Genomic DNA, 27,931 nt, shown 5'->3' with positions numbered 1-27,931 from the left:
ACAAGTCAAAAGAATTGCAAAATCCTGCCAAGAAGACTGACTACTTTCATTTCAAAGCATAAAATATGAAGCTACATGCAGGAGACCACAAAAACTGAGATCTAACATGTTAATTAGTGAGCTTTAGACGTGCTGGTAGGAGGATTTTTTTAAACTTTAGACAGAGCCAGGAAGCAGTTTCTAAGGTTAACCTGCCTAAGAGTGAAAATTTGGTTTATTTTGAGTTGACACGGTATAATTATAGTAATTACTCTCTGGCCAAAACTACGTTTGTGAATGACTGATTGCTACTCCTGAATGCGCTTGTGTTTTTACATGACAAACTAAAGAAAACATATCAGCCTCTACAATCCTGTGCAATGAAATCTACAATAAAAACAGAAGATACACATGTGTGTGCGCCTGTGTGGTCTTCTTTGTTGCAGTTCTTTAATTAGAACTTATCAGCATTATAAATGATGTGTTTGACTCACTCTATCTCTCTCTCATGTCCAGACTGTTTGATGCTGGAACCAGCTGGAGATTTCGTCCAATAACAGGACCAGACTAAAACTGCATAACTGACCCGATGTTGTGCGTCCGCCTGACAGTGAGTATGTGAGCACAAATGGGTGCTCAGTGGGTGGGTGGTCTGTCTGTTCTGTGTTTCTGCAAGGAGACAGAGACATAAAACTGGACTTCTTCTCCACTGACTGCCAAAATAATTCAGCTGGAGTCACACCAAGCCACCAGGAATGTTTTTTCCTGGACAGGGGGAGCAGAACAGAGCAGAGGGCATCTCATGAACCAAAGGAGACAAATCATTGATTTTCCTGCTCATTTTAAAATATATGTTGGGAAATTTATGCCCCGTATGTATGTGGATCAGACAGACAGGAAAGCTTAACGTCCCATTTGTGAGTCATTTTTCAGTTTAAATCCATATATTCCCTCTTTGCCGTGGTAACCGTTTGGCCTTGAAAACAAGCAGCAAAATATTTATTTAAATTTTAGTAAATTTGTCTCTGAGCCTAAGTACTTCACAGGCAGGCAAATCATTGCTTTGCTTTACATGTCGACTAAGAAATGAGTCACAAGAGCTAATTAGCGCTGCGACTGCCAACAAGGAGGAGACTCAACTCATCTTTCCTAGAACCGGTTCACACGGAGTTAATGTTGTCAGAAGAACTGCAAAAGTACCGATTTAAAGAAATCTTTAATAAAAGACAAGTGTTACACCCTTGTGGAGAAGATTGACACAGATACATAATACACACACCACATCATAGTTGGTCTTATGTACAAACACAAAACAACATTATTCATACAAACACATGTGCACACACACATACACTCCCACACACACAAAGAGAGAGACTGATTACTACTACTGATTATCTTCCATATCCAAATACGTATGTTTTTTTGGCCATTGGTACAGTACACTTTTGCACACAGAGGGTATGACTTGGAATGCTATAATGCATACAAGGTGAAAGAGGCTGTCCTAGTGTGCAGCGATGATCCACTGAATGGAAAGACAGTCTAAAAAAAAACATTCCCTCATTGAACCACAGCAGCAGGATGTCACAACAACCTCCATAAAAACGGATGCGGAAGAAACAGGAAGACCAGAGCAGTAAGGAGGTGTGGGATGCAGCGGTCAGGGGGTGAGCGAGTGAAAAGGAAATAGAAGGAGGCAGGAGAGACCAGCAAGAAAAGGAGCGACAGGAGAGAGAGCTCGAGGTGAAAGAGGTCAAGTGCAGGAGGTTAAAGCGTTCCTTCGTCCAGCAGTTTGTTGATGCCATTGCAGATCTTCCTCAGAGAGAGTCTGTACTCCTCTCCGTCCCCGTACAGCTCGGCCAGGAACTCGCCGTGGGCAAAATGGTTGAAAACGTGATTGATGCGAGCGTGTGAGCGAGCGGTGAGGTGCTGCTCGACCAGGGTGTGAAGCAGGTCCCTGCACTCCAGCAGCAGCTCGGACAGAATATTCCTGTCAAAGGTGTACTCCACCTCGTAGAACGACACCGCCGTCATGGCCGCCTGGTTCATCTTCTTCTTGAAGCGCTCCACCGTGTCCAGCTCGTCCGGGCTGAACTGGTGGTTGCGATACAAGATGCCGATCTTCAGGGCTATCTTGATGACGTCCTTGATGATCTTGTGGGCCTCCTTTTTGCTCTTGGTGAACTCCCGGCTCGCCTTGTAGAGCTCGTCCAGGATCTCGCTGCTGGTGTCGTCTGTCAGCATGTTGGCCACCACCATGGTCGCCATCTTACTCAGGATCTTCTTCTGGGCCTGCAGGGCCAGGGAGCGAGAGTTGAAGCTCTCCTGCCCTGAAGAAAGAGGAACAAAGACAGAAAAAGATATGATTATTAGAGCAAACAGTACAATCATGATTCAATCTGTGAATCCTGGTGTTGAGCTGATTAGACTGAGTGAAAAACTAAAAAATATAAACTGAATCCAGTTTAACCCTCCTGTTGTCCTGATTTACGGGCACCAAAAAATATTGTTTCCTTGTCTGAAAAAAATCCAAAAATTCAGCAAAAAAATTCCTCAAATTTCTGAAAAAATTGCAAAACCATCAGGAAGAAAATTCCAGTAATTCCTTAAAAGTTTCCTTTAAAAGTTTTACTTAAAAAAAAAAAAAAAATCCCCCAAATTTGGCAAGAAAATTCTTGGAAATACTTTCAAAAAAATAGTAAAAGTCTTCCAAAAAAATCTTAAAAATATCTAAAATGATTACATATATATCAGTAAAACTTCTAACATTTTCATTAAGAACATTCACATAAAAATCAACCAAAATCCAGTGATATTTGCTGGATTTTGGTAGGTTTTTTTTTTGTGAATTTTAAAGAAACATTTTTATCATTTCTTTTTTTTCCACCAAAAAATGATTTCCATGTTGAAAATGTGGACATCAGAAGTTTCACTGTGGAAACATATTTTTTCCCACATTTTCAACTTTTGAAACGGGTCAATTTTGACCCGCAGGACGACAAGAGGGTTAACAAAGGATACAGTGTTCTGTATCTTTAAGAGACATGGAATGGATCAGCACAAATGTTTTGTCATAAATACAACAAATTGAATATTGCAAAAAAAAAGATGACACGCTGTCAGTGTATATCTCTAGTCACGTTGCTGTAATTGAACTGGAAACAGATTGTGTAGAACAATAATGAAGTAGAAAGTCCACCCCTCAAGTTGACTGGCTTGGTTCCTTTATGGTTGTTAATCAAAATGAAGTCCCCAAACTGTGACTTTGTGTTTTTGAGGCTACCATCAGTGGTAGAAACGCTTATTTTACTTATGATGTGTCCGGCATATAAAATGCAATAATGATCCTATTGAAGTATGAGCTTCAATTTGTGAATCCTGGTGTCAACCAGATTGCACTGAGTGAAAAAAAATATCAAAAAAATAAAAATTTAATCCTGTTTAACAAATGATACGGTGATCTGTACCTTTAAGAGATATTGAAAGGATCAACTCAAGTGTTTTCTTCATAAATATAGCGCTCTGAATATTGGAGAAAACCCGGCACACTGTCATCTCTGTACATGTTATTATTATGGTCTTTAACCACCGCCCTCAGAGTTTGCTGTGTTTGTGTGTAACAGCTGAATTCCATCTGGACAAACAGACTTTTGCGACTCTATTGAGCCACAATAATAATAATAATAATAGGAGCCTTTTCTTTCACTGGTTTTCATGGACATTACTTTGTCCTTGCATAAAGAACTCTGCGTGCAAAAAATTTTCATCTTAAGTGTAGATTTTTTTTTTTATCATTCAGGAGAAGACAGTGGCTCTTTTCTTCTTTGTTACACAACACTAAGTTGTGTAACAAAGAAAAACTGGTAGCAGTTTAATGTGCTCTCAGTAAATATGAAGGCACAGCATTGATGCAAACTCCTCTTGGATGATTCAGTTTTCTTGGCATGAAGAAAGGCCAGAGCCAGTCGGTTTCAAACTTGGACTCTGCTAAAACAATGGCGTGCTTTTAGGGCCATTCTAGTCAAAATTCAGCACAGAGCAGAGCAGTGATGTGTCAAAGAGTAGATGAAACCAAGTGCAGCCACATTCTACGGCAGGGCGGCGGCCTTCCTGGAGGAGGCGGTGGTTTTAGCGGGCCGGCTACGGGAAGAATGACTATCTGCTGTGGATAACATCAAACAGCTGTGCACCGATACGAGCCTCCTCGCACGGCGTCCCTCCACGACGCCACATTGATCACGGTTTTGTGTTTGTGTCACAATTTATCACAGAGGAGAACATGAAAGGTGTCCTCAGCAGCCCGACATGCTGCTGAATGTGAGGAGTGGGAGGACGGAAAAAGGGGGTTTATTTAGGTGCCACCCAGCTTCAAATTACACACCAGATAACTCCTATTATGATTAAAGCCCAGGAAAGAGGCATCACTTTTTTCCTCCCCTGTTCCCTGGGCACATTGTCAACCTCCTCCTCCTCCTCCACATCCGGAGAGAGAAGATGGAGGGAGTTTGAGCTGATGGGGGTGTCAGTGCCCGGTGGGCTTTACACAGAGCAGCAGATGAGGCCAAATTGAAAGAACACCTGCTTTGTTGTCATTATAATTTCATTAAAACAGACAGCTATGTGACTGCTTAGGATTCACGCCGCCGTTGCATCATCTGGGTGTGTGTTATTTAAATGCGCTCATACAAAAGAGAGATGTACAACAATCGGGAGAAACCTGATCCGTGGCATTTCATGTGAATGCAGAGAAGTGACATTTCATGTGTTGCTCTGAAGCTAAATGACATTTCATGAACATATAATTACCCCAGCATGACATTTAACAGCTAATAAGGCAAATGTCTTTTCTCCCCAATCCTTAAAAATGTACTGTTCCTTCTCACTGCTCCTTGGTGCAGCTTCAGAATAGCGGGACAGAGACCTATTGTGTGTTACACAACAGTGAGGATGTCAAACATGCAGAAGTTGTCGGTATTATTTGACTCCTGGAGTGAGTTCCCTCGATACCTACTGGATGAGTCTTTTTTACTCTGGGCTATGGCATTTTCAGTGCTTTTATTTTAGTATTTGTATTAACCCTCATGTCGTCCTGTGGGTCAAAATTGACCCATTTTAAAGTTTGAAAATGTGGAAAAAAATATACGCTATATGTTCAGTGAAACTTCTGATATCCACATTTTAAACATTTTTGGGAAATCTTTCAACATTTTTTGGTGGAAAAAAAGAAATATTAAAAATGTTTCTTTAAGAACATTCACAAAAAATCAACCAAATCCAGCGAATTTCGCTGGATTTTGGTTGATTTTTATGTGAATGTTCTTAAACAAAATATTAGAAGTTTTACTGATATATATGTGATGACTTCAGATATTTTTAAGATTTTTTGAAAATATTTACAAGAATTTTGTTGCCAAATTTAGGTGATTTTTTATTTTTTTTTTTTTTTAAACAAAACTTTTAAGGGAAACTTTTAAGGAATTATTGGAATTTTCTTCCTGAAGGTTTTGCAAATTTTCAGAAATTTGGGGAATTTTTTGCTGATTTTTTGGATTTTTTTTCAGAAAAGGAAACAATATTTTTTGGTGCCTGTAAATGAAGACAACAGGAGGGTTAAATTCAGTTGATTTGTGATTTCTGAATTGATTTGAATTGAGATGGGGATTTCATAGGTTGAAGTTAAATTTGAGCCATTTTAATGTACGACAACATTATTTTCATGGAAAAAAAAAATTAAAAATATTACCTTTATAGACATAGATGAGTTTTAATGGGTCTTACTAAAGATTTGAGAGAGGCTTTCAGGAGATGTAAATGCTTATTTATTAGATCATTTTATTTAGAAAGAGTAATGTGACACATTATTGTAGAATTGTGTAGAAGTGAATCACAACTCCATGTTTTTTAACAGTACTTAATGGTAATTTTTTTCAACAATTTACTGCTATTTTACAGATTTTACGGGACAGCAACTAGTAAAATCATGTTGACTGTAAAAACTGCAAAAAAAACTCCCCTCTTTGCTTCTTTGAGCTGCCTTTTTTTTCTTCTGTTTGGCACGACTGGCTTTCTGTTGTAATATTGTAGAGTTTATTCCAGAGTATTACCTTTTTTGGTCTGTCTGTCAAAGCACCTCGTAAGCCCATTTTTTAAAGGTGCTATATAAATATTTATTATTAATAGAAGGACAGAAAAGCAGATTTTCATCTGCACACTGCAAAGTCTCTGGGAAAGGGGATGAGTTTGTCATCCTGACTGTAATTAATATCACCTTATAAGGTTTATAGAGGGAAGGTTTTCAGTAAACAGTTGTAGAGGGAACACTTGAGCAGCATAAACATTTGTTTAGAGTCATATTTTTGGTAATCTTGCTAGTATAAATATATAAATATCTTTAATGTAGCACGCTGAGATTTTGCTTAAATGAAAAGTGCATTACAAATAAAATGTATTATTATTATTATTATTATTATTATTATTATTATTATTATTATTATTATTATTATTATTATTATTATTATTATTATTATAAATGCAATATCAGCTCTGATTTTTGCACTGGTTTGGTCGCTACTAGTTCCTATGGACAACATGCATCTATGTATGTATTATTGACAGTGTTTGCAGGTTTAATTTGAAGTTTTTCTCCTGGAGTCTGCTACCTCCTGTGGTGGATGACACTGTATGTCTCCATGCATTGACTGAACTGCTAAATACTCACAGCTGTGTGTCGAATTTACTTAATTGGAATGTTTTTTTTTCCAATGAAACTGATCCCTTCATATCACAAATTGGGCTAGATGTAACTCTAGACTGTTGCTGCCTCTAGAATATATAGATTTATCCGATTCTCCATTGACTCATCTGCTACTTGCTGCAGCTCAAGCACACCAGCTCACCTACAACTCTGCTCAAACACTGTAAAATTCTCCTACACTTCATAGGGAAGTGAATCAGAAAGCCCCACCCTGCAAGATGACAGGATTGGTTCCTTAAGTTTGCTAATCAACATTAAATCCTAAAATCAGATGTTTTTGAGTTAGTTCTCGGTACACAGGTGGAAATGTTCGGCCATGGCGTTGGCTGCTGATTTTACTCATTATATGGAGCTGTTAACAAGATCAACAACATGATTTTAACTTTAACTTTGGAGTTTCAGGAAACTGCACATAATCGTTCTGTGTTTCTTACTACAAGCAACTTCTCTTACATTATACATACTGACATTTTCCATTATTAATATGAAATGTTCAGCTTTAACTGGATTAAATGTAAAGGTGATGTTTAAGTTACTATTCTGTGCTCTTTGTTGACCTTTAGTATCGTCTAGTTTTAAACCTTTGTTCATTTTGTAAGTAAAATTCCCTCTCCGGTGAAAGTGAAGTTAGTTTGTTTTTGTTTGTCTTGTTGAGATTTCCATATGGTGTTTTTACTTGCTGGGAAGAACATCATGAGCAATAAACAGTCGACACCTTGGCTGAACATTTACTTCTGGAAGCTGCAGTGACTCAGGATGGCCTCAAAAATATGGATTCAGACTTCTAGTGCTTCATAGAGGGAAATTCACTGATTCACACATTTTAAAGGAAGTAACAGTGTAGAGTTACATTTAAGCCATTTTAAGGCACGGAGAGATTATTATTGTTATTTTTTTATATAGACAGATACATTTTTAGGAGCATAATTAATAACTGGAGAAGAACTTTAAGGAATTTTTAATGCATTGTTGTTTGGATGCTTTTATTTAGAAAGAGTAATGGGAACGTAGCAGGTGACAATTAAAAATGTAATGTTTTTTTAATAGTTTTTAACAGGTTTTTGAAGCTATTTGATTATGCAGATTTTCCCTGTTTTGTGAAATTACAGATAACTAATAAAATCATATGAGCTATTAAAAAAAGAGTAGAAGTATCCACATGTAGAATCTATATTTTTACAAAATAAAAAATAAATTATTTGTTTTTTTTTTACAACGTTTGACTGTAAAATTACCCTGTTTTTTAAACTCTTTAATCAGCAAAAAAATATTGTTATAACAACAATAATATTTCCCATAATTTAAAAGTATATTAAGGATTATAAAAAATTATAAATAATTTATTAAAATGTTATCTTACAGATTTTAAATTTCACATGTCAAGAAAAATCACAGAAAAAACTTTTAATTTATATGACTGTACAAAAATAGACCAAAACTGTACATAAAGTCCATATTAATCTGTATTTTTATGAACAATAATTTGGTTTTGCAATGTGTGATTGAAATTACACAGTTGTATTATTTTTATTTATTTTTTTAGTTTTTTGTTTGTGCTTATTTTTGCTGTTTTTGAGCATTACAGAATTCAATCTATTTTTTTATCTATTTTTTCTTTCCCCTTGCTGCCAGATTTATTTATTTTTCTTACGATTTTTACTTTTTTTTTTCAATGAGATTTAATGAGTTCACAGTTTATAGTGTTATTTAATGTTACATGATGATAGTTTGTTTTCCATCTCTGGCTTTGCGATGTGTTTATGGAACTACAGCACCAAGTATTTGTTCATCAAAATACTTTTGTGGTTCGGTATTTTCATTATGCAAATCAGTCGTCACTCACACCTTAACCACAGTAGAAGAAGAGTAAACCTCCAACGACTTTAAACAAATCACACACTTTGTACATTCACCCTCAGTCAGCAGGAACAAGTCGGTGTCTCATCCCTGATGTTCAGATTCTGCTCTTAAAAATACCAAAGGGTAACTTTATTGCTTGCGGTGATGAATAGACAACACAGAACAGTAGTTTCCATGATATTTGAATAGCTGCACCAGGAGATATAACTGGTTTTCATTAGGCAGATCTGTGCCTCTCATCAACAGACTCTCTTTGTCACTGTCATTTCCTGTTTCTCTGAAGCAGCTCTTTGTTCCAGTGAGCCTCTGATATTCAGAAACCCAACTGGATAGATTTCTGAAACCCTGGCACACTGATAAAGGTGACAGCTTGCTCCATAAAGCCGGCCTTGTCAGACCGATGCTGGTGCAGGCGATTTGGAAATGGGATATGTACGAACCGCAAGGCGTTTCTAAATGAATGTCAAAGAAAGATTCCACTGAAAAGAGTTGCTGCATACTTTCACTTTTCTTTGTTTTTTTTTTTTTAGTTGCAGAGCTATAAGCGGACTAATTATTCTCCTGCCACCCCTCCAACACACAGCCTGGAGCCTGTTTGTGAGGACCAGCAGGTGGCTATCGACTCACTCGCCTTGACCCCTGTCTCAAGTCTGTTTGCACGTCCCCGAGTGATGAAGAATGTAAGCAGGAATGAGGGAGTGTAGGGAAGAAAACACTGTGAAGAACGGACATGAGGCCGTGTGAGTCAGTGTTGGTAAATGGAGGTGGGCGACTCGCAGTCTGACTGGAGGTTTTAAAGATTTACAGATTTTATGTCCTTTTGCATCTTGTTTGTGTCATTTTGCATCTTGTGTCGTTTCGTGTCTCGTAATTGTTGTTTTGTGTCTCGTATTTGTTGTTTTGTGTCTTGTTTTTGTAGTTTTGTCTCTCGTATTTGTTGTTTTGTGTAGTTTTATGTCTCATTTGTGTTGTCTTGTGTCTTGTATTTGCTGTTTTGTGTGATTTTCTTTCTCTTTTGTGTTGTTTTGTGTCGTATTTGTTGTTTTGTGTAATTTCGTGTCTCTTTTGTACTGTTTTGTGTCTTGTATTTGTTGTTTTGTGTAACTTTGTGTCTCGTATTTGTTATTGTGTGTTATTTTGTGTCTCGTATTATTTGTTTTGTGTAATTTTGTGTCTCTTTTGTGTTGTTTTGTGTCTCGTATTTGTTATTTTGTGTCTCGTATATTTGTGTCATTTACTGTCTTGTCTTGAGATGGGCGACTCGGAGATTTAGAGATTTTATATTGTTTTGGTTCTTATTTGTCTCATTTTGCATCTCGTTTGTGATGTTTTGTGTCTCGTATTTGTTGTTGTGAGTCATTTTGTGTCTTGTGTCCTTTTGCATCTTGTTTGTGTCGTTTTTTATCTTGCATTTATTGTTTTGTGTCATTTGGTGTCTCATTTGTGATGTTATTTGTTGTTTTATGTCTTGTTTGTGTCATTTACTTACTTGTTTTTGTCGTTTTGTATCTTATGTGTTGTTTGTGTCTCGTTTAGGTCATTTTTGTCTTGTGTTTGTGCTTTTGTGTTTTGTTTGTGTTGTTTTGTGTCATTTGGTGCCTCATTTGTGCTGTTTTGTGTTTATTTTTAGGTTTTGTGTGTTGTCTTGTATGTTGTTTTGTGTCTTGTTTGTGTCATTTCCTGTGTTGCTTTTGTTGTTTTGTGCCTGCTTTGTGTCATTTTGTTTCTCATATTGTCTGTTTTGTGTCATTTCGTGTCTGTTTTTGTCATTTGATGAGTCAGAGTGCTGGTAGAAGGAGGTGGACGACTCGGAGTCTGGAGATTTTAACACATACGGCGGGTAGATGATTACATGAAGACAGTTGGAACTCTCTCACATACAGCGTGTCACCCAGAGGCTGTGAGGACTGACATGCATGAACCAAAGTGTCACACTGAGTTAGAGAAGAGTCCAAGCTGTCAGGGCTGGAAAACCGTCTATCCTGTTATTTATTTTCCTCCACTACCTGCTCGTTGTTTTCCCAGCATCTCAAGTGTACAGTTCAGTAAAGTGGATGTTCTGCAGAGCGCTGCTGAAAACAAACCCGGAGCCGGTGTACAGTCGCTGAAACCACTGGCCCATCACAGCGGTTGCGTAAGGGTGTTTTGGGAGGTGGTGAAGTTTACTTTTAACATCAGGATTAGTAAGGTGCTGTTGACTAGACAGTCTCTCTTTGTTCCGCCTGATGTTTTCAGAGGGCTGAGTCAACAGTTTCTGCTGTGCTGCTTCAGAACATACATCCAGTGTGGAACATGGAGACCAGCCAGACCTGCCCTGATGAAGGCAGCTCGCTGCAAAAAGTGCACAGATTTATGTTCATTTCAGCCAGAGACGCTTCGTACATCCAGGAAGGACCTCTCAAATGTAATGAGAATGAGATGAAACACATAAATTACAGTAAATACCTGCAGCTGGAGTGTTTTACTGTATTTTTACACATTTACAATTGTATTTATTTAAACAGTTAGGTACCTACTCTACAGGAGAATATGAGGTTTATTGTGTAATACTGTAACTGCTTTCATTTTGTGTTGTTTTGTGTCTTGTTTGTGTCATTTGCTGTCTTGTTTTTGTCGTTTTGTGGTTGTTTTGAGGTGCGTGACTCGGAGTCTGACTGGAGATTTAGAGATTTTACGTTGTCTTGGTTCTTGCTTTTCTCATTTTGCATCTCGCTTGCATCGTTTTGTGTCTCGTATTTGTTGTTTCATGTCTCATATTTGTTGTTTTGTGTAATTTTGCGTCTCGTTTATGTTGTATGTTGTTTTGTGTCTTGTTTGTGTCATTTACTGTCTTGTTTTTGTGTCAGTTTTGTCATTTTGTGTTTTGTTTGTTTTGTTTGTGTTGTTTTGTGTCTCATATTGGTTGTTTTGTGTAATTTTGTGTCTGTTTCTGCGTGATGGTCATTGTTTTGTGTCATTTCTTGTTGGCGTCTCATTTGTATTGTTTTGTGTCTGCTTTTGTGTAGTTTTGTGTAACGTTTTTGTGTCTCATATGTGTTTTGTTGTGTTATTTTGTGTTTTATTTTTGTTGTTTTGTTGCTTGTATTGGTTGATTTGTGTAATTTTGTGTCTGTATCTATGTGATGTTTCATTGTTTTGTGTCATTTGTTGTTGGCATCTCATTTGTATTGTTTTGTGTCTCCTTTTGTGTAATTTTGTGTCTAGTTTTTGTCATTTTGTGTCATATTTGTTTTGTTGTGTCATTTTGTGTCTTCTTTGGGTCGTTTCGTGGCTCATATTTGATTGTTTTGTGTAATTTTGTGTTTTGTCTGTCTTGTTTTCTGTCTTATTCATGTCATTTTGTATAGTTTTGTTTCTGGTTTTTGTAGTTTTGTCTCTCATATGTGTTTCGTTGTGTCATTTTGTGTTTTATTTGTGTTGTTTTCTGTCTTATTCATGTCATTTTGTGAGGTTTTGTTTCTGGTTTTTGTAGTTTTGTGTCTCATATGTGTTTCGTTGTGTCATTTTGTTTTATTTGTGTTGTTTTGTGGCTCATATTGGTTGTTTTGTGTAATTTTGTGTTTTGTCTGTGCTGTTTTCTGCCTTATTCATGTCATTTTGTATAGTTTTGTTTCTGGTTTTTGTAGTTTTGTGTCTCATATGTGTTTCGTTGTGTCATTTTGTGTTTTATTTGTGTTGTTTTCTGTCTTATTCATGTCATTTTGTGTAGTTCTGTTTCTGGTTTTTGTAGTTTTGTGTCTCATATGTGTTTCGTTGTGTCATTTTGTGTTTTATTTGTGTTGTTTTGTGGCTCATATTGGTTGTTTTGTGTGATTTTGTGTTTCATCTGTGCTGTTTTCTGTCTCATTCAATTCATTTTGAGTCTTATTTTGACTTTTTTTTCTTGTTTGTGTTCTTTTTTTGTCAAACTGTTGTTCAGTTCACTCCATCAGTTTTTACAACAGCCTTCTTGTTTTTTATGTCAAAAAGCATCAGAGTTTACAGTTTTTAGCAGTGTAGTTTTTAACAGTAATTTTTTTGAGGTTAATTTGTGAGTTTAGAGCGAAGCTGAATGTGCAGAAAAATTATCTTGTTATGTAACTGAAAAATCGTGTTTTTCAGAATGTTTAATGTTTGCTTTTGCTTTAATAAACACTTAGTGCACATTAACCGCTGATGTGGCCGTGAGCTGGAACTATTCCTGCTCTCCAGACTGATCCTGAGGCTTTTTACCCCAGAGCGAAGGTGTCTGGTAATAATAACCCAGCTTTAGCCTACAGCTGTGTGGATATTATTGGATGTTAGTGGCTGGTTGGTGCAAGCATGAATAAAGTGGCCAAACACCTTATTGAACTGCAACTTCAGTGTACCAGTTGAGCTAATAATACACTTCATGTTGCATTGTCTTAGAATTAGAATAGAATAAGCGACCGTTACAGCCTCTGTGTGTTTAGATGTCAGTCTATCATCTGGTGAATTAATCCACTAAAATAAATCGGTTTTCTTTGGATGTTAGTTGAATCTATTCAGGCCTCTTGGCAGATCTGTTATTTGTGTAAACTGATAAAGCTCGACACCAGATGAAACCACTTGCTAATCTGGATATTTTGTGTAGCGTACCAGGCGGCTGGGCTGTGAGAAGGTTTCCTGAGGCTGGTGTTGGTCTCGTTCCAGAGCAAGCAGAGGAATGAGCCATTAGCAGGGCCAGCAGCTAACGCTGACAAGGACTGACTGGCCTTTACTGAGTCAATGCTGGAGGCACTTATCAGCCGGAACAGTGCAGAACACACACGTCTGACTGAGGCGAGTGTGTGAATACATGTGTGTTGTGTGTGCGCTGGGATTTACGTATCGACAACATAAAGAAAACAACGTCGTCATTAGCAGAGAGACTGTCTTTTACAGCGATGATCAAAGGGGAAGATGTGGGGTATTGTAGAGATTAAAAATAATGAAACTAAAATAACCCTGAAATAAAAAGTAGCCATCTGGAACTGTCTTTATTGCAGTTTTTAAAAATTATTTGGGTAATTTCTGGAGAACTATGAGTCCTTTACTTCTGCAGCTGAACCATTCTGAGCATCTGGAGGGTTTAAGATCCCAACAGTATCTGAAATAAACATACACGAGTCATGTTTCCATGTTTCCATTAGAGAAATTACATTAACTCACATTTATCAGCAGAAGACAAAGTTTTAAAACTGTATTTTTTAGAACAATTCACTGTTTAACAGATTTTATTAGTAAACTATTAAAATCACAGGAAAAAAAAGTGTTAATTTACATGTGGACAGTTAAAAAAAATACTGTCCACATGAAAAGTGGGATTTTGCTCTTTTTTTGAGCATAAAATTGCACTATTCATATTGTATTTAAGTTAGCCAAACATATTATCATTACAGATATTTTCTGTTATTTGAAGTAAAAATTATGTGAATTAAGGATTGAGAAATAGTAAGCATTTTTTTAAAACTTTTTTTTGTTAAATTACACATAATATCTAGTAAAATCATTTAAAAAGTATTAATTTTCTAGGCTCCAACCCCCCCACGACCCTACTGAGGATTAAACAGTGTATAGATGATGGATAAATGGATTCATTTACAGTTGGACAGTAAAAATAGCAACAAAAAAAATAAAAAAATAAAATAAAATAGACCAAAACTGTTAATCATGTCCACATCAAAAATCAATATTTTTTTCTTTTGCGTTTGACCATATAATTTCTTTTATTTTTTCTGTATTTAAGTCAGCAAAATACAGATATCTGTGGTCATTTGAAGGAAATATTATGTGTAATTTAGGGACTGAAAATGGTAAATCATTTTTCAACAGCTTTAAATTTTTTGGATTTTCCCTGTTTTGTTTAATTACAGATAACAAAAGTATTGTTTTCCATGTGGACAAAGGGAAACCAAGTAATTTGTTTCAGCAAAAAAATATTATTTTTCAGCTATTTCCTTTTATATGAACTGTTTTTCCATGTGTTTTAACACTACATCCCTAACACTACCCTAACCTGAACAGAGTTTTCACAATAAACCCAACATTAAACGGGTCCCTAAAATGTGACTGTGTAAACACTTCATGTTCCCACACTGGGAGCAATACAGTCACACACACACACCCGCACACACACACACAGAAAGATAATACTTGATAAGTGCTTCCCTGTTTATGGTTGCTAATGACAACACGCTGGTGTTTAGTATTTTAGTGTGGACAGAACCAGGACACTCTGATCACAGGTGCAGCGGATGGTTGTTTCAGCCTGATAAACACTGATACATAACACCACACATGATTCTGTGCTTACACAACAGACACAGGTGTTCATACACATTCATCCCAGTGAGGCTGACATTAGCATACGATGGACATGTGATAGGAGACAGGGAGAGGAATGAAAAGGAGATTTATTTAGTGTCCTCTCGGCCAGACAGTGAAGGTTGCTGACAGACAACAGAGTGATTCAGAGATGCAGAAAGGTGTTTGGGTAACAAACAAAAAAACCTGTTGAGCTCTGCAAAGCTTCCTTGTAGCACATTTATAGCCATAACCAAAACTCCCTGATGCATATTTGCTTTCCATCTGCAACCGATTTTCCATTTGCAGGCAGCAACGTATTGTATATGCACACCTCTGGTAAAGCAGTGTTTTCCAGACACCCTGTAAATGCTACCACAGCAATAGTTCTCCACACACTTTCCAGATATTTTATTTTATAAGGGGAACAGCAGCGCGGTGCTAATCCCGTTGTGCCTCGTGTGTGCTGTAAAGCTGCACTTTCTGGGGAGTTGGATTCATTCATATTTCACATAAGAGAAGACAGACTGAAAGGCCAGAAATCCAGGAAATGCCGTCAGTAATAAAGTCCGTCATCCATCAGCAGTGCCACTTCAGAGAGTGCAATCACAGCATCCACAATGTATCAATACCAATGAAATGTCAGGGAAAAAGCTCCTCCCACAGGAGAAGTAAACACGGGTGACGGCTTGACTTCCTCTTCTTTAGCCTCAGCCTTTTTCGTTTGCTTTTGGTGTCCAATGAGGAGCCGCTGCAAGACTCTCTGGCTGCATTTACGAGGCTTGAGGAAAACAATGGAGTGGGTCATTCTGCAGTAGTAAAGGGGGTTTTAATAGCCTGCAGGGTTAGCGTTAAGCAAGTCTGGGAGGCCAGCAGAGGTGCAGAGGAGGTACACTGTGCCAGCTAATGGTGCTGGAGGAGAGACACATATATTTTCCTGTGACTTGTTGAGCTTCTGTGTTCTGTCAGTGTTTTGCTGCCACAGAAGCACACAGCAATACAGTAAACAGAGAGCGTAAAGATGCCTCACCATGAGGACCTGAAATACTCAAGCAACGGAGAGAATTTATTTTTTGTCATTTCATGTCTCTCCTCCACTCACTCTGGACCTGCAAAAGGCTCCGTACAGGCGTATTTTTGACTCCCACAGCTCGGCTGATGACTCAAACCTGCCGCCCCTGCACACTTTTCTATCTGTTGTAATGCATGTGTGTGTTTGTATCTAGTTAAAAGTAACCGGCGATGATAAGGCTTCAGAAAGATATGATTTCTACTGGGAGAAATGGAGTGAGACGCAGTACAGTGTAGCGCAGTGATGTGCATTATTCATGACATGGAAAACTGTGACTCTGAGCCAGTTTCCAAAGGGCAGAGTGGTGCTGAAAGAGGTCATTCACCGTGCCATTAACAGCTGCTCAGGATGTGGAGGGACATTCAGACCTTTAGGGTTAATAAATGACTCCGTTTTAATACCTTAATGACTTTCATTTGTGCTAAGTCGGGCTACGGAGTTACAAAGTTCATTCCCCTTTGTAGATGTGGATCATTTAGTGTCTCTGGCTGAGACTTGAGATGTACAGGTTACAGCTGGCTCATGTTTTACTGCCAGGAAATACAGATTTATCCTCCCTCCAAGTTCCCAGGCCTTGTTAAAAGGCACACTGTTAACTTAGTGCAAAAATCTGACAAGACAAATGGATGTTCGGATTTGTTTTTTGTGTGCTGCTAATGTTTTGTGCAGGTGTTAAGGTACTGTTCCTGCTCAGACCTGGTTTTTATTTGTCCCAAATGGAAAGCATGGAGGGTATGAGGCAGAAAAGCCACCGCAGCTTCACGGAAATAACGAGTAAATACGAGTAACATAAAGATGAATGTACAAGATGGAAACATCATGAAGTGTTAAAACTAAGAAAGCAAATAAAGTAGATGTTTCACTGGACCTATATAATTTCTTTTTTAATGAAATGTCTGTCCACATTTCTTATTTTCTTTGTACAATCTCATTTAACAGTGTTTTGCCATGAAAGTGCACACGCACTCCCCTTTAAACAAAGGTTAAAAATAACCCTTATTTATGGTCAAATTACAGCCTGATAGCATGGGTGACTTTTTATGAGCTTTTTGTTGCATGGCAGATTTATACTCAGCTTAATGTTCAGTGCAGATATCACTGAGTACAATACAGAAATGCCAACAACACGTGGGAGTTAAAACAATGATCCCTTTGTGTCCATATCAACACTAAAAAGTTTGCATTTCCTCTATAAAACATTTGAATTATTAAGTATAAACCAAAGTTGTTGGATTCTTACCAAAACAGTTTTGAATTGTGTTCGTGTTACAAAAAAAAATGGCTGATTTATCATTATGAAACCTTTATAGCTCTCACATGTCAGTATTGGCCCAGTTTGACTTTCATAACAAGCTAGTTAGGCAGTTAGTCAGTTTTTATACTGAATACTGTCATATACTGTATGTGCTCTGGTGACACTAGATATTATGACATATAGTTGCATATAGTTCATCAGTTTGTTTTGCTAAAGTGATGGTGATTTTTTGCTCATGTGCTAAAAAACAGCGTACTGAAAGCTTTGGATTTTCTTTGATGGGGTAAAACAACATGAAGTTGGGTTACATTTAGTCTAAATACGATACAACAGCTCTGATTTTGATCTACAAAACCTCAAATAAACCCTTCGCCAACATTTCCCTGATGGATTATTGCTTTAAGTGAAAAGAAAGATTGCTTCACTGGAATGTAACGGCTGAAACCAAAACAAAACAAGCAGTCTAAGTGAAGGTGAAACATTGTTAACTTCAGGATGATGTCAGGTCAGAATGATTTTCCTCCGCAACAAACCTGCTGTAAGAAGTTTCTCAATAAAAACCCACAGATTTATGTTAATGTAGCCGTAACGAGGAGGTATGATAAACACACAGGGACAGTGTTTGAAACTAGAAGTGTGTTTACCCTGGGATTCCTCTAAGTGTCTCCTCCGCCGTGACGAACAGTCCAGGGAGAAGCACTTAGGAGCCTCTCTGAACCAGGAGGGACACAAGAACAGATTGCCTTTGGCTGCAGCACAGCCTTATTTAATGCTCCATCCCTCATCTCTCTCTTTGTCTCTCTCAGTCTCTTAGTTTTAATGGCCACGTCCCCGTAGAGCTGAACCGAAGAGACGAGGCGAAGTGAAGCAGTGGCTGGAGACGTCTGATTGATTAATGTGCCGCTGGCTTGATCGTCTGTCACAAGAAATGGAAGATAGGAGAGAGGGGACAGATAGCGGCGAGGCGACCTCCACCTTTCGCCGCTCTGCCCTTGACTCCCATCGCAGTCACTCCTTGTTATGAAGACCAGAGGAGGACGTCAAGTGGTATCCAGGACATCCTGTTAGGAGCTCCGGGGTCTTGTGAGATTCCTGCCCTTTGCCCTCTCATCTGCTGTAAAGCTAATGTCTTCACCAGCTGTGGTTTCCTTGTGTGTGCCATTGTTGGGCTGCAATAAAGAGCTGAGCCACAGTTAGCTGGTTAGCTGGGCATGGGAACTGGCTGGAGGCTGTCTCCCCTCGCTGCTTCCCTCCTCTGGGAGCTTCTCTGGAAAACTACTCTGCCACCAAATCCTGTTATGTGACTGATGGTCCAGGGCCAAAAATCCTGAACGTTTTGATACGAACAAATGACAGATCTGCTTCCATGCAGAGATCATGTCTATGATAATGATTCAAACTATGCTTTTTGCACTTTTTGCAAGCAGTTTCTTTGGAATGCAGTGAAGAGGAACCAACAAACAGTGCAGGAAAAGGCTGTTTGACTGATGCACGATGACACTGTGCAAAAAATCTCAATGGTGAGCATCCAAACTTGACTCACAAAACAGTGGGACACTATTTATAGAAAGCTGGGTACAAATGTGTGGGTGTGTGTGAACTCTAATGACAGACTGTGAGACTGTGGCCCTAATAAAATACAGAGGAGGATCATATATTCGGGCTACTTTATCTGGCCCCAGACACAAAGTCCCCTTAACATTTTCCATCCAAAATGAATAAACTGCACTATTTTCAGAGAGCGAGGAAAGACCTGGCAATATGTACATTTTCATTTCACACATTTCAGTCAAGATTAATAGAAATAAGCTGAAGAAAGTTTAAAAAAAGGGGGGGGGAAGGATAATTTAGCTTGAAAAATGCTGGGATGTGAAAAAAAGAAACAAATATACAATTCTACATGTTGCAGATGTGTCACTTGGTTGGAAAGGAGTGTGAAGGAAAGAAGGAAGGAGGAGGTGGGGGTGTTGAAGAAGAAGAAGCGGTGAAATCACATGTCCATATTTTGATTGTCGAGCTTCTGTCAAAACTCCTTCACATCAGACTCACGCAACACTGAGAAGAACATCATCTCACCCTCTTTTACATCATCTGCAGCTGTATTAAGAAGCGGCTGTAGTGTCTTTGTCTTTTCCCTCGTGAAACTCTCATCTCTTTTCGTCTGCCTCCTCCTCCTCCTCCTCCTCCTCCTCCTCTCTTCTCTATTTCTCACCAGCTCTACAACAACCGAGCCGAGCGTGAGTGGCAAGGAAGGAAGTGTTTTCCGGCCCTGGGTGAGTCTCTCCTCTCATAGACCTCGGCCAAGTCTCAGCATGCCGTGGCATCGCTCACAAAGAGACGCGCACGTGCACGCTAAGAGGCGCGCGCACGCACAAACACTCGCGTGCACAATCGCCCTCTTTTTGCCAGCTTTCCCCAGAACTTTGGCCTCCTGGTTTGTTTACTAGCTCACCCACTCTAACTGAGTTTATGTAAAAGTTAGGAGCTCGGCCTGTCATTGACCGTATATAGAGCTGAAACTGTCCCCTAGCTGTCCTTTCTACCCCCAACAGCCAGATAAAAAAGGATTCTGTGTCCATAATCTGTTATTTCAGCTATATTACTGTACTTGATGGAAAATCACTACGTATATCACAGCCTTCGATTAGTTTGTGTAGATCAGGCGTGTCAAACTCATTTTAGTTCAGGTTCCACATTCAGCCCAGTTTGATCTCCAGTGGGCTGCACCAGTAAAATCACAGCATAATAACCTATAATTAATGATAACTCCAAATTTATAAGTACATTCTGAAAATGTTCACATTTAACGAGCTATCTTTTTTTTACAAAACATCATGAATAACCTGAAATTTCTTAAGAAAAATAAGTTCAATTTGAAAAATATTATGCCTCAGCTTATCATTTACACATTACAACTTCCAGATCACAGAGCGTCTACAAAGGAACACAACATTTAGTCACAGCTATCTGGATCTGAACACTATACTATTTTACTTTATGATCAAAACAACTTGTCATGGTCTAGAAATTATTTTAAATTTATAGTTTTACGAATTTACAAATTGCAGTTAATGTCTTCTCTGTAATTTTTACACTTTACAAAGTCGTCCAATGGGCCGGATTGGACCCTCTGGAGGGCCAGTTTTGGGCTGCAGGCCGCATGTTTGACAGCCCTGGTGTAGATGCAACATTTAAAACAAACTGTGCAATCCTGTCCATCCATTTTCCTTCAGCAAATACCAGCATTTACGTCGCTGCAGCCGGTTCTGACATGGATGTAATAATGTTCCAGCTGAGTGGGCTGGATGGTGTTTTTATAGACGGCAGAGATTCAGTTACAGCTTTAATGACGGCGAAATGACATTAGAAGAGAGCATTAGTGAATGTCATGAAGGGTAAACGGAGCAGCGACATACTGTAAAGATGCTGGATGGCTTTGATTTTTCTGTTTTCACATTAATTATTGCATAATGTATTAGCATGTTGGTTTTTAGGTTTTAAGAAAAAGTGTTGTCACAAGTTTCACACTTTCGAAAAGGTCAAAGAAAGAAATGCTGCAGGAGAAATTGCAGAGAAGTTAGTGAAACAGTCCTAACTTTAGTATTTTGGCAACAAAATATGCAGCATTTAGCATCTAACAACTGCAGCATCCAAATAGCAAGTGTCATATGTTGATCTTTAATTTTCACATGACGAGATGCTCAAATTGCAGTAGCCAGGACAGTGGTAAATGTTTAAGCTTTTCCGGAAAACTGCTGCAAAATAAACCCTCAATGAGAAACTAACAGGCAGTTATAAGAGTAAAGGTTAACCAGGAAGCAGGGCAGGGTTTCAGCTGTCTGTGCTCCTCAATTAAAAGCTCGCTCCTGCTTTGATTGCGGGTGATAAAACTGGATATGACTTTGAGCTTTGGCCTTGGAGGCTCTTGCTGTGCGCTTTAGTGTAAAGCTGATGTGCTCCGACTCTCTCCCACCACTAACTAATGACCAGGAAATAACTGTGGTTCACACACACTCGTATAAACACACGCTCACATTTGCAGATTTGACTTTTAGTGACTGCATTCTTTCTCTCAGCCTCTTCACTAGCAGCCTAATAGTTCCATGTGGTAATTCTGATCCTAGTTTCCTCGTGAAATGTCTGAATCTCCAGTATAACTGCGTCCTGAAAGTAAATAGTTTTACCAGCGTGCTGAAAGCGGCATAATTCGACACACTGCAAAATGAACTGTTGTGAAACATTATGCTGACCGAGGCTGTTTCACTTTTTTCCTACCACAGCCTCATAATGCTATAATCAGCACTGTGAGTTCAGTTGCGCCGGAGCGAAGTGTGAAATGCTCTTCACACTCCACCTTGTTTTCTGATGATGAGCATAGTGGGAGAGGAAAAAGTCTCGGTTTTTACTCCATATCATCTGCGTGTTAAGACGATATTCGGGGGCGGTAAGTAACACAAACCCGGACTGCAGCGGCTCCCCACAATCACGTCAGACTTTTCACTGGCACTAATGGAGAAAACCCCTGTGTGAACCGTAAAGTTGAAACTGGACCTAAAGAAAACGTTCATGAATTCAGGTCAGGGAAGAAATAAAACAACACCGATGCACGTGTTTGTATCCGCATACACTCAATGCTCCACTGACACCATCAAGCCTCCCTTTAATACCCTCTGCCCTCCCTCAAAGAAGCATTCGACGCTGGTGACTGTTTACTTAGTGCCGACTGGCCCTCCAGTAAAACCGCAGCCTTCTCCTCCTTCTGAATCTATGAGGCCTTTGACCAGAATGCCTGTCAAAGAGCCTCTGCGGTCTAATTTCATGTTTCAGTAATGGATCAGCCAAGGGGAGACCATCCTCTCTCCAAATGTCCCACAAACACTATGAAACGCCACAGTGTCATTGTGCCAGTGCACACATGCATACAAGGCACAATGCACTAACAGTCAGACTGGGACTTGGTAGTTTTTTTGTCTTTTCCCTGCAACTATTGGAAAAAACCCACTTTCCCCTGAGTCGTCTTTTCCACTTACAGCTTCGCTCCTGTTTTCTCTTTTTTTTTCTCAGTTACAATTTTCCAGAAACAGCTCCTGGTGTCTCGAGTGTGAGTTAGAGGGTTGGGTGTAGCGCAGTGAGCACTCTCCATCTGTGGGCCAGATTAAAGGCAGAGGAGGAAAAAAAAAGGAAAAAAAAGTCAGGGATGCATGTGTTGGGCAAGCACGAAACCAAAGGGAATGAGTGAGAAGGCATTTCTTCAGTATGTCTGCGTGTTTGTCAGAGATGGGAGTGCTGCAGCTCTGAGTCCGTCTCTCATGTGTGGCCTGGCTGCCAACATGGCAATCATGAGGCAGAAGCTCTCCTCTGACTGCTGAGTGCTTCTGGCCTGCCGGAATAGAGCTGCGATTTCTTCTTCTTCATCCCTCCTCTTTGAGATCTTTCAAGTGTTTGTGGAAGCGCGGATTAGTGGCAATTAACATGAGCTGAAGAGTCGGTTTGGTTTTTAAGCGTGTGAATGGACACTGCTGAGGAGGATCACCTGGCTGCAGATTTAAATTGTGTCATCAAACAACATCTGCAGTTTTCTTGTTTGCAATAGAAGCACGGCCCTCATGCCCTCATGAATCTCATAGCTGTTATTACAACTGCTCCTCTCTTCAACAAGTCCGCCTGCCTGACAAAATTCGAAAGCAAACACAAATGACTGGAAATAGTTCAGTGCAGATGGCCGACTGGGCCACGGCGATGAATCAGCTGAAAGTAGACCGTGGGCTGATTATGCGCTGTTCTCCAGACAAATATAACAGTTAAATGATAATTCAAACTGGAGAACAGGGGTTGCTGTGCAGTGCAGAGTGAACAGGTGTGTTGAAAGTCAGCCTCGCTTTGACTCATACTCAGGTGTGGTCAGCTCCACTAGCCACAGGACGGACTGCTGCATGAATCAGATGCTACTGGTTTGGTTTCAGGCATTCACTTCATGACTGGGTGATTATGGGAGAAAAAAATGTGAGCCTTTGTGTGTTTCCTTTTAAATGGCATTTCTTTCAGCGGAGCTTTGTGTATTGCGGCTGATTTTTGTGCTTTATCACAACAAAAGGCAACAAAAGCAGTTATGGGAACGATGGAAAAACACAATGAAGAAAGATGTGGCTTTCTCTAATGATGCTTCTCACATGTCATAAAAAATGCAATAGCTTTTCCACCAGCAGAACTTATTTAACATACCGCCTTTTATTGCAGACAGACTCGACGTTATTGCATTTTTTTCTAACCACATCCTGAAGGATTGATGTTGTATTTATGACTACTGAAGCACAAGTCAGCCAACTCGCATGGAATAGATCATTAGCAAACTTAGAATAAATGCGCGGCATCTTGTTGCTCCCCACAAAGAAAACATGGAGCGCAACCCAGTGGGGAGCAGCAGCACCAGCTTCCCCCTTCAAGGAGGCTGGAGTCTACAGGTGGCTGCTGGGTTGGAGGTGGAGCTTTGGAAACGCAGCAGCTGTGCATGCATTGAGCAGCGGCAGCAGCGTGGTTTTAGGCTGGGCTGTGAATGCAGGCATGCAGCAGAAGAATGAGCATGTGTTGCACTAAGAGGGGTGTGTTGAGAGAATGCAACAGCACACTCCAGTTGGGCTTCAAGCCATTTATTATTTTAGTTTTGTGCACTGTAAAAAAAAAAAAAAAAAAAGTAATTTTACAGTAATTTTCCTTTCTTCCTTTCTTCAAATAACAGATTTTTCATCAGTTTTGGAAATACATAAATACATTATTTTATAAAAAGACTTTAAATGAACATACTTAATGAAAAATAACATTAAAAACCGGTAACACTGAATAATCATAAAATTTCTGATTTTTAAAATATTTTTACATTTTTTTGGATATATGTATCAGATTAAAACATTTGTAAATTTATCAATAATTTTATCATTTTTTATTTCATACAAAAAATTCAATAAATTATTAATTTTTAAATTCAAGTTTATTATTCAAAATCAGTTTCTAAAATTACACAGTTTGTGACAGTTTGCAAAAAATAAGTATTGATTCTGTAATTTTACGTATACTTTATATATATATATATATATATATATATATATATATATATATATATATATATATTTCAGATGAAAACATTCGTAAATTTGTAATAATTTTTGTAAATATTTCACTTTTTATTTCATAGATACAATTCAATCAGTTATTAATCATTAAATTCAAGTGTATTATTCAAAATAAATTTCTAAAATTACACAGTTTGTGACAGTTAACAAAAAATAGGTATCGGTTCTGTAATTTTATGTATATTTATTTTTTGTAGTTGTTGTTGGGAGAAGTCTTGTTTCTACCAGATAATTTCATTGTTATCCCACCTGCAATTTAGTTATTTTATTATTTACTTTTTTATTATTTACTTTAATACACATTAGAAGACAAGAGCCAAATAAATACACATGATGTATTCTGATTTTAGAAAATTACTGTGTCTTAATATTTATTTGTATTTATTTTTTGCAGAGAACCCATTTTGTGTTTTTAGCCTTACAGCATAATGTAAAATGCAGAAAATTACACTCCATTATCTCAGCTTTGTTTTATTAGTTTTAAAAGTAATATGTCTGACCCAGTGAGTTTCTCCTCGGGGTTATTAATAAAATTATTTCCCTGTCTGCCTGCTGTCAGTCACCTAGCAACAATGTTCTTGTGCCTTAAAACCAATAAAAAGCAACCCATAATGTAATCTATTTTTGACTTCCCTAGTTGAAAAGAAACTCATGAGTTCCACTTAGAGGCAGCATAATCTGTAGCTGAATGCACCAAGGCCAGCCTTGTTCCACGGCATTGTGGGAAATGCAGAAGTGAAAGAAAATACACTAGAATTGCTCATAAAAACGCTATTTGAGGTTAAAATGAAGGCAGTGCCGCAAAAAACATCACCCACACGCTCTAACAGCAACCAGCAACAGCTCAAGGACGGAGCTGACGGGTCAAAAACACCTGAAACCAAATACCTCAGTATTTACACTGCTGAAATTTTGTGCCAGAATTCGTCTACATAAAATGCAGATCAATCACACATCCCTCATCCTCACTGGCAGGATTAAGGGTCATGTTTGTGTACGGCACAGCTTTCACAAAAAGGTCCTGTTTTCAAAATACCTTTTCTCGGGACATTTGACCTTATAAAATGAGCCTTACTGGGTTTTTTTCTTCACTGACTGAAGAGTAGAAACTGCAGCACAGCGATGCCTTCTGAGCATGAGTCAGGCTTTCTCTGAGGAAAAAAGTCCATTTATCGCTCCTATTCAACGTGAGCAACATTGATTTTAAAAGATAGTGGTTTATTCCTCTTACATGACAAAGACTTGATGGAAACTTCAGAAGATCACAGCATCTGTAGACAAATGTTTCCGTGATTTACCTCTGGCCGTTTCTCTGGAAAACAGTTTGCATCTCTTCACATGAAAGAGAGATGAATAAAGCCTCTGTCTCTATGGATCGGCTTGGCTTTGGTGCAAAACGCGTGGGTTTGCATGAAAGTCCTCGTTGATATTTTAACCTTGAACTGTGCGCCCGGAGTCAACAGATGATACAGATATGTCATCACCTGCTGACGACGTCTACTGGTGTAAAACATTCAGGCTCGTACATTAAGATTTCTCTACCAAAAATCAGTCAGACAGACAGACAGTGGTCCAGATGGCCAGACAGATGGCCAGAGTTCAACTGAGCATCATTAACAACTGTATGCAGACAAATAAAACAGCCACGCCAACGTCAGCATGATGAAGCCATAAATTAAAACCATTTCACACCTATAGTAGATTAGTTCCCACATATAGGAGTCATTTTAGAGCATCCCAGAGTTCTCTAATAGCAGACAAAGTTGAAAAAAACCCATGCAGCTCCATGTGTAATTAATAATCTTTGAACCCAAAACAAATCTACACGAGGCTGTTTCATCTCCTGGCTTGAATCATATATATTTTTGCACAGAATCACAGTTCAATGCATCGCCCACATTGCATGGAATCCTGGGAAACATCCAGTAAGAGAGGAGAGGCGAGTCGATGCTAAGGGAGCGTTTATGTTTGTGTACATGTTTAATGTATAACTCTCATTATTGCAATAAACCCCTGCCCTGTGCTCTGACACCATAAAACCCTAATGAAAACAACCACATGATAACTTCCAGCAGACTAAGCGTTCTCATGCCCTGTCGGTGTGGGATGCAGGAGCGTTCAGGGAGTCCGTCTCTCCCTCTCTCTCTCTCTCTCTCTCTCTCTCTTTCTGTCAAGCTGGATGTGTTGATGAACAAACTGGCTGCACGTGTCAGAGCTTGCCTGTTCCTGGTGGCGACTGAGCCGCCTTTCATCCGCTACGCTCGCCGAGGCTCTGCCAGTCACCGGCATCAGCACGCATCAGAGCTCACAGCAGCTTGGATTTTATACATCTCAGGAAGCAGATAGCGGATAAAGTGACTTAAAACTCTGTGATTCCTAAATCTGGACGCATTAAAGAAGTATTTAGATTGGTGAGCAAGCTGGTGATGGTTGCACAGAGGCTGCATTTGTCAGAGAAATGGCACAAAGTTGGTAGAAATGCTGGAAAATGTGCAGGAAAACAGGAAGAAAGAACCAACCAAGCATTTAAATGAACTAATACACTATAGTATAGAGTGCATTTGCTTCAGTTAGCAGAACACGTCAGAAAGTGATGGGTGACTGCGATGCTTTTGAGGATTACAAGGTTCGTACCTGGAGAGAGGTCTCCGTCACTCTGCTCTCCGGAGTCTGAATCCATCTTCCCCTGCAGGACGCTCAGGATCTGTAGAAGCTCTCTGGTTCTTCTTTTTCTGATCTCTTCACCCAGAAAGAAAAAGAAAAAAGAAAACAAAACAAAAACAATGCAATTTTTGGTGTATTTTTTTGTGTCTCTCCCGGTGAGCTAAACTTCCCCTCCCAGCCTGGATCACTGCAGCTGTGAGAGGAATGCTACTGGGCTTATTTGCTGAGCTGTTTTCCTCTTTTTTTTTTTTTAGTTTTTCCTTTTTGGTCTCCTCTCCTGACTCCCTTCAGTTTCCCTCTTTACTTCTGCCTCTCATCTACTTTCTGAGATTCTCCCTCCCCCTCGCTCACCCTCGGTCCGTCCTCCCCTCTTGGTTTCTCCCTCCCATTTTTCCCTGCCGCTCGGTCCCTCCTCCTCCTCCTCCTCCTCCTCCTCCTCCTCCTCCCATTCGGTGCTGTCACACTCAGCCTCTTCACGCTCTCTCCACTCCAACTCTTTCTCTACCTCTTTCTGTATGCTGTAAGTGCCGTCTCTTCCTCGTTCTCTCTTCCTCCCTCCCTCTCTCTGTCTCTGGGTAAGAGTGCTGCCTGTGTTTTAGCAGAGCAATGGGAGAGACTCATTCATGGTGACTTGAAATTCATCTCCAGCAGTAAAAATCCCATGACCCCCTTGTTACTGGGCGTTTTAAAAATCAGGCATTTACAATCAGTCACATGGAGTCAGCTCAGGTAATCATTAACGGAACGGACAGATATCAGGCTTTGGAATTAGCTCGATATAAGACATTCAGCAGAGATGTTTAGAGAAAGACGTCTTCATCTCATCTCCCAAAAACTGATTTAAGTTGATTGTAGCACCCAGAAACAATTTCACGTGTTTTTTACGCCAGCAGACTGTTGAGTTCAGGGTCTTGGAGACACATTGAGGGTTT

At 39.1% G+C, this 27,931-nt stretch overlaps 1 protein-coding gene and 1 long non-coding RNA gene across 2 annotated transcripts; one reads left to right on the top strand and one right to left on the bottom strand.

The window, feature by feature from the left end:
- The first annotated feature begins 494 nt into the window (after nucleotides 1–494).
- On the top strand, nucleotides 495–12,318 carry LOC129349365 (uncharacterized). Its single transcript, XR_008602351.1, has 2 exons — nucleotides 495–589; nucleotides 9,127–12,318. It is a non-coding gene; the product is annotated as an uncharacterized LOC129349365 (long non-coding RNA).
- tnfaip8l3 (tumor necrosis factor, alpha-induced protein 8-like 3) lies at nucleotides 1,179–27,343 on the bottom strand. The gene is made up of 2 exons (XM_023283978.3): nucleotides 26,970–27,343; nucleotides 1,179–2,312 (listed from the first exon to the last, which is right to left on the bottom strand). Exons 1-2 carry the CDS (start codon nucleotides 27,013–27,015, stop codon nucleotides 1,750–1,752), a joined length of 609 nt encoding a protein of 202 aa, XP_023139746.1. The 5' UTR covers nucleotides 27,016–27,343; the 3' UTR covers nucleotides 1,179–1,749.
- Nucleotides 27,344–27,931: the final 588 nt, after the last annotated feature.

This window comes from Amphiprion ocellaris, chromosome 1 (genome assembly GCF_022539595.1).
Source record: "Amphiprion ocellaris isolate individual 3 ecotype Okinawa chromosome 1, ASM2253959v1, whole genome shotgun sequence".
Classification (NCBI taxonomy): Eukaryota; Metazoa; Chordata; class Actinopteri; family Pomacentridae; genus Amphiprion; species Amphiprion ocellaris.
The sequence above is the reverse complement of the archived record's forward strand: the minus strand, read 5'-3'. Positions and strand labels throughout refer to the sequence as shown.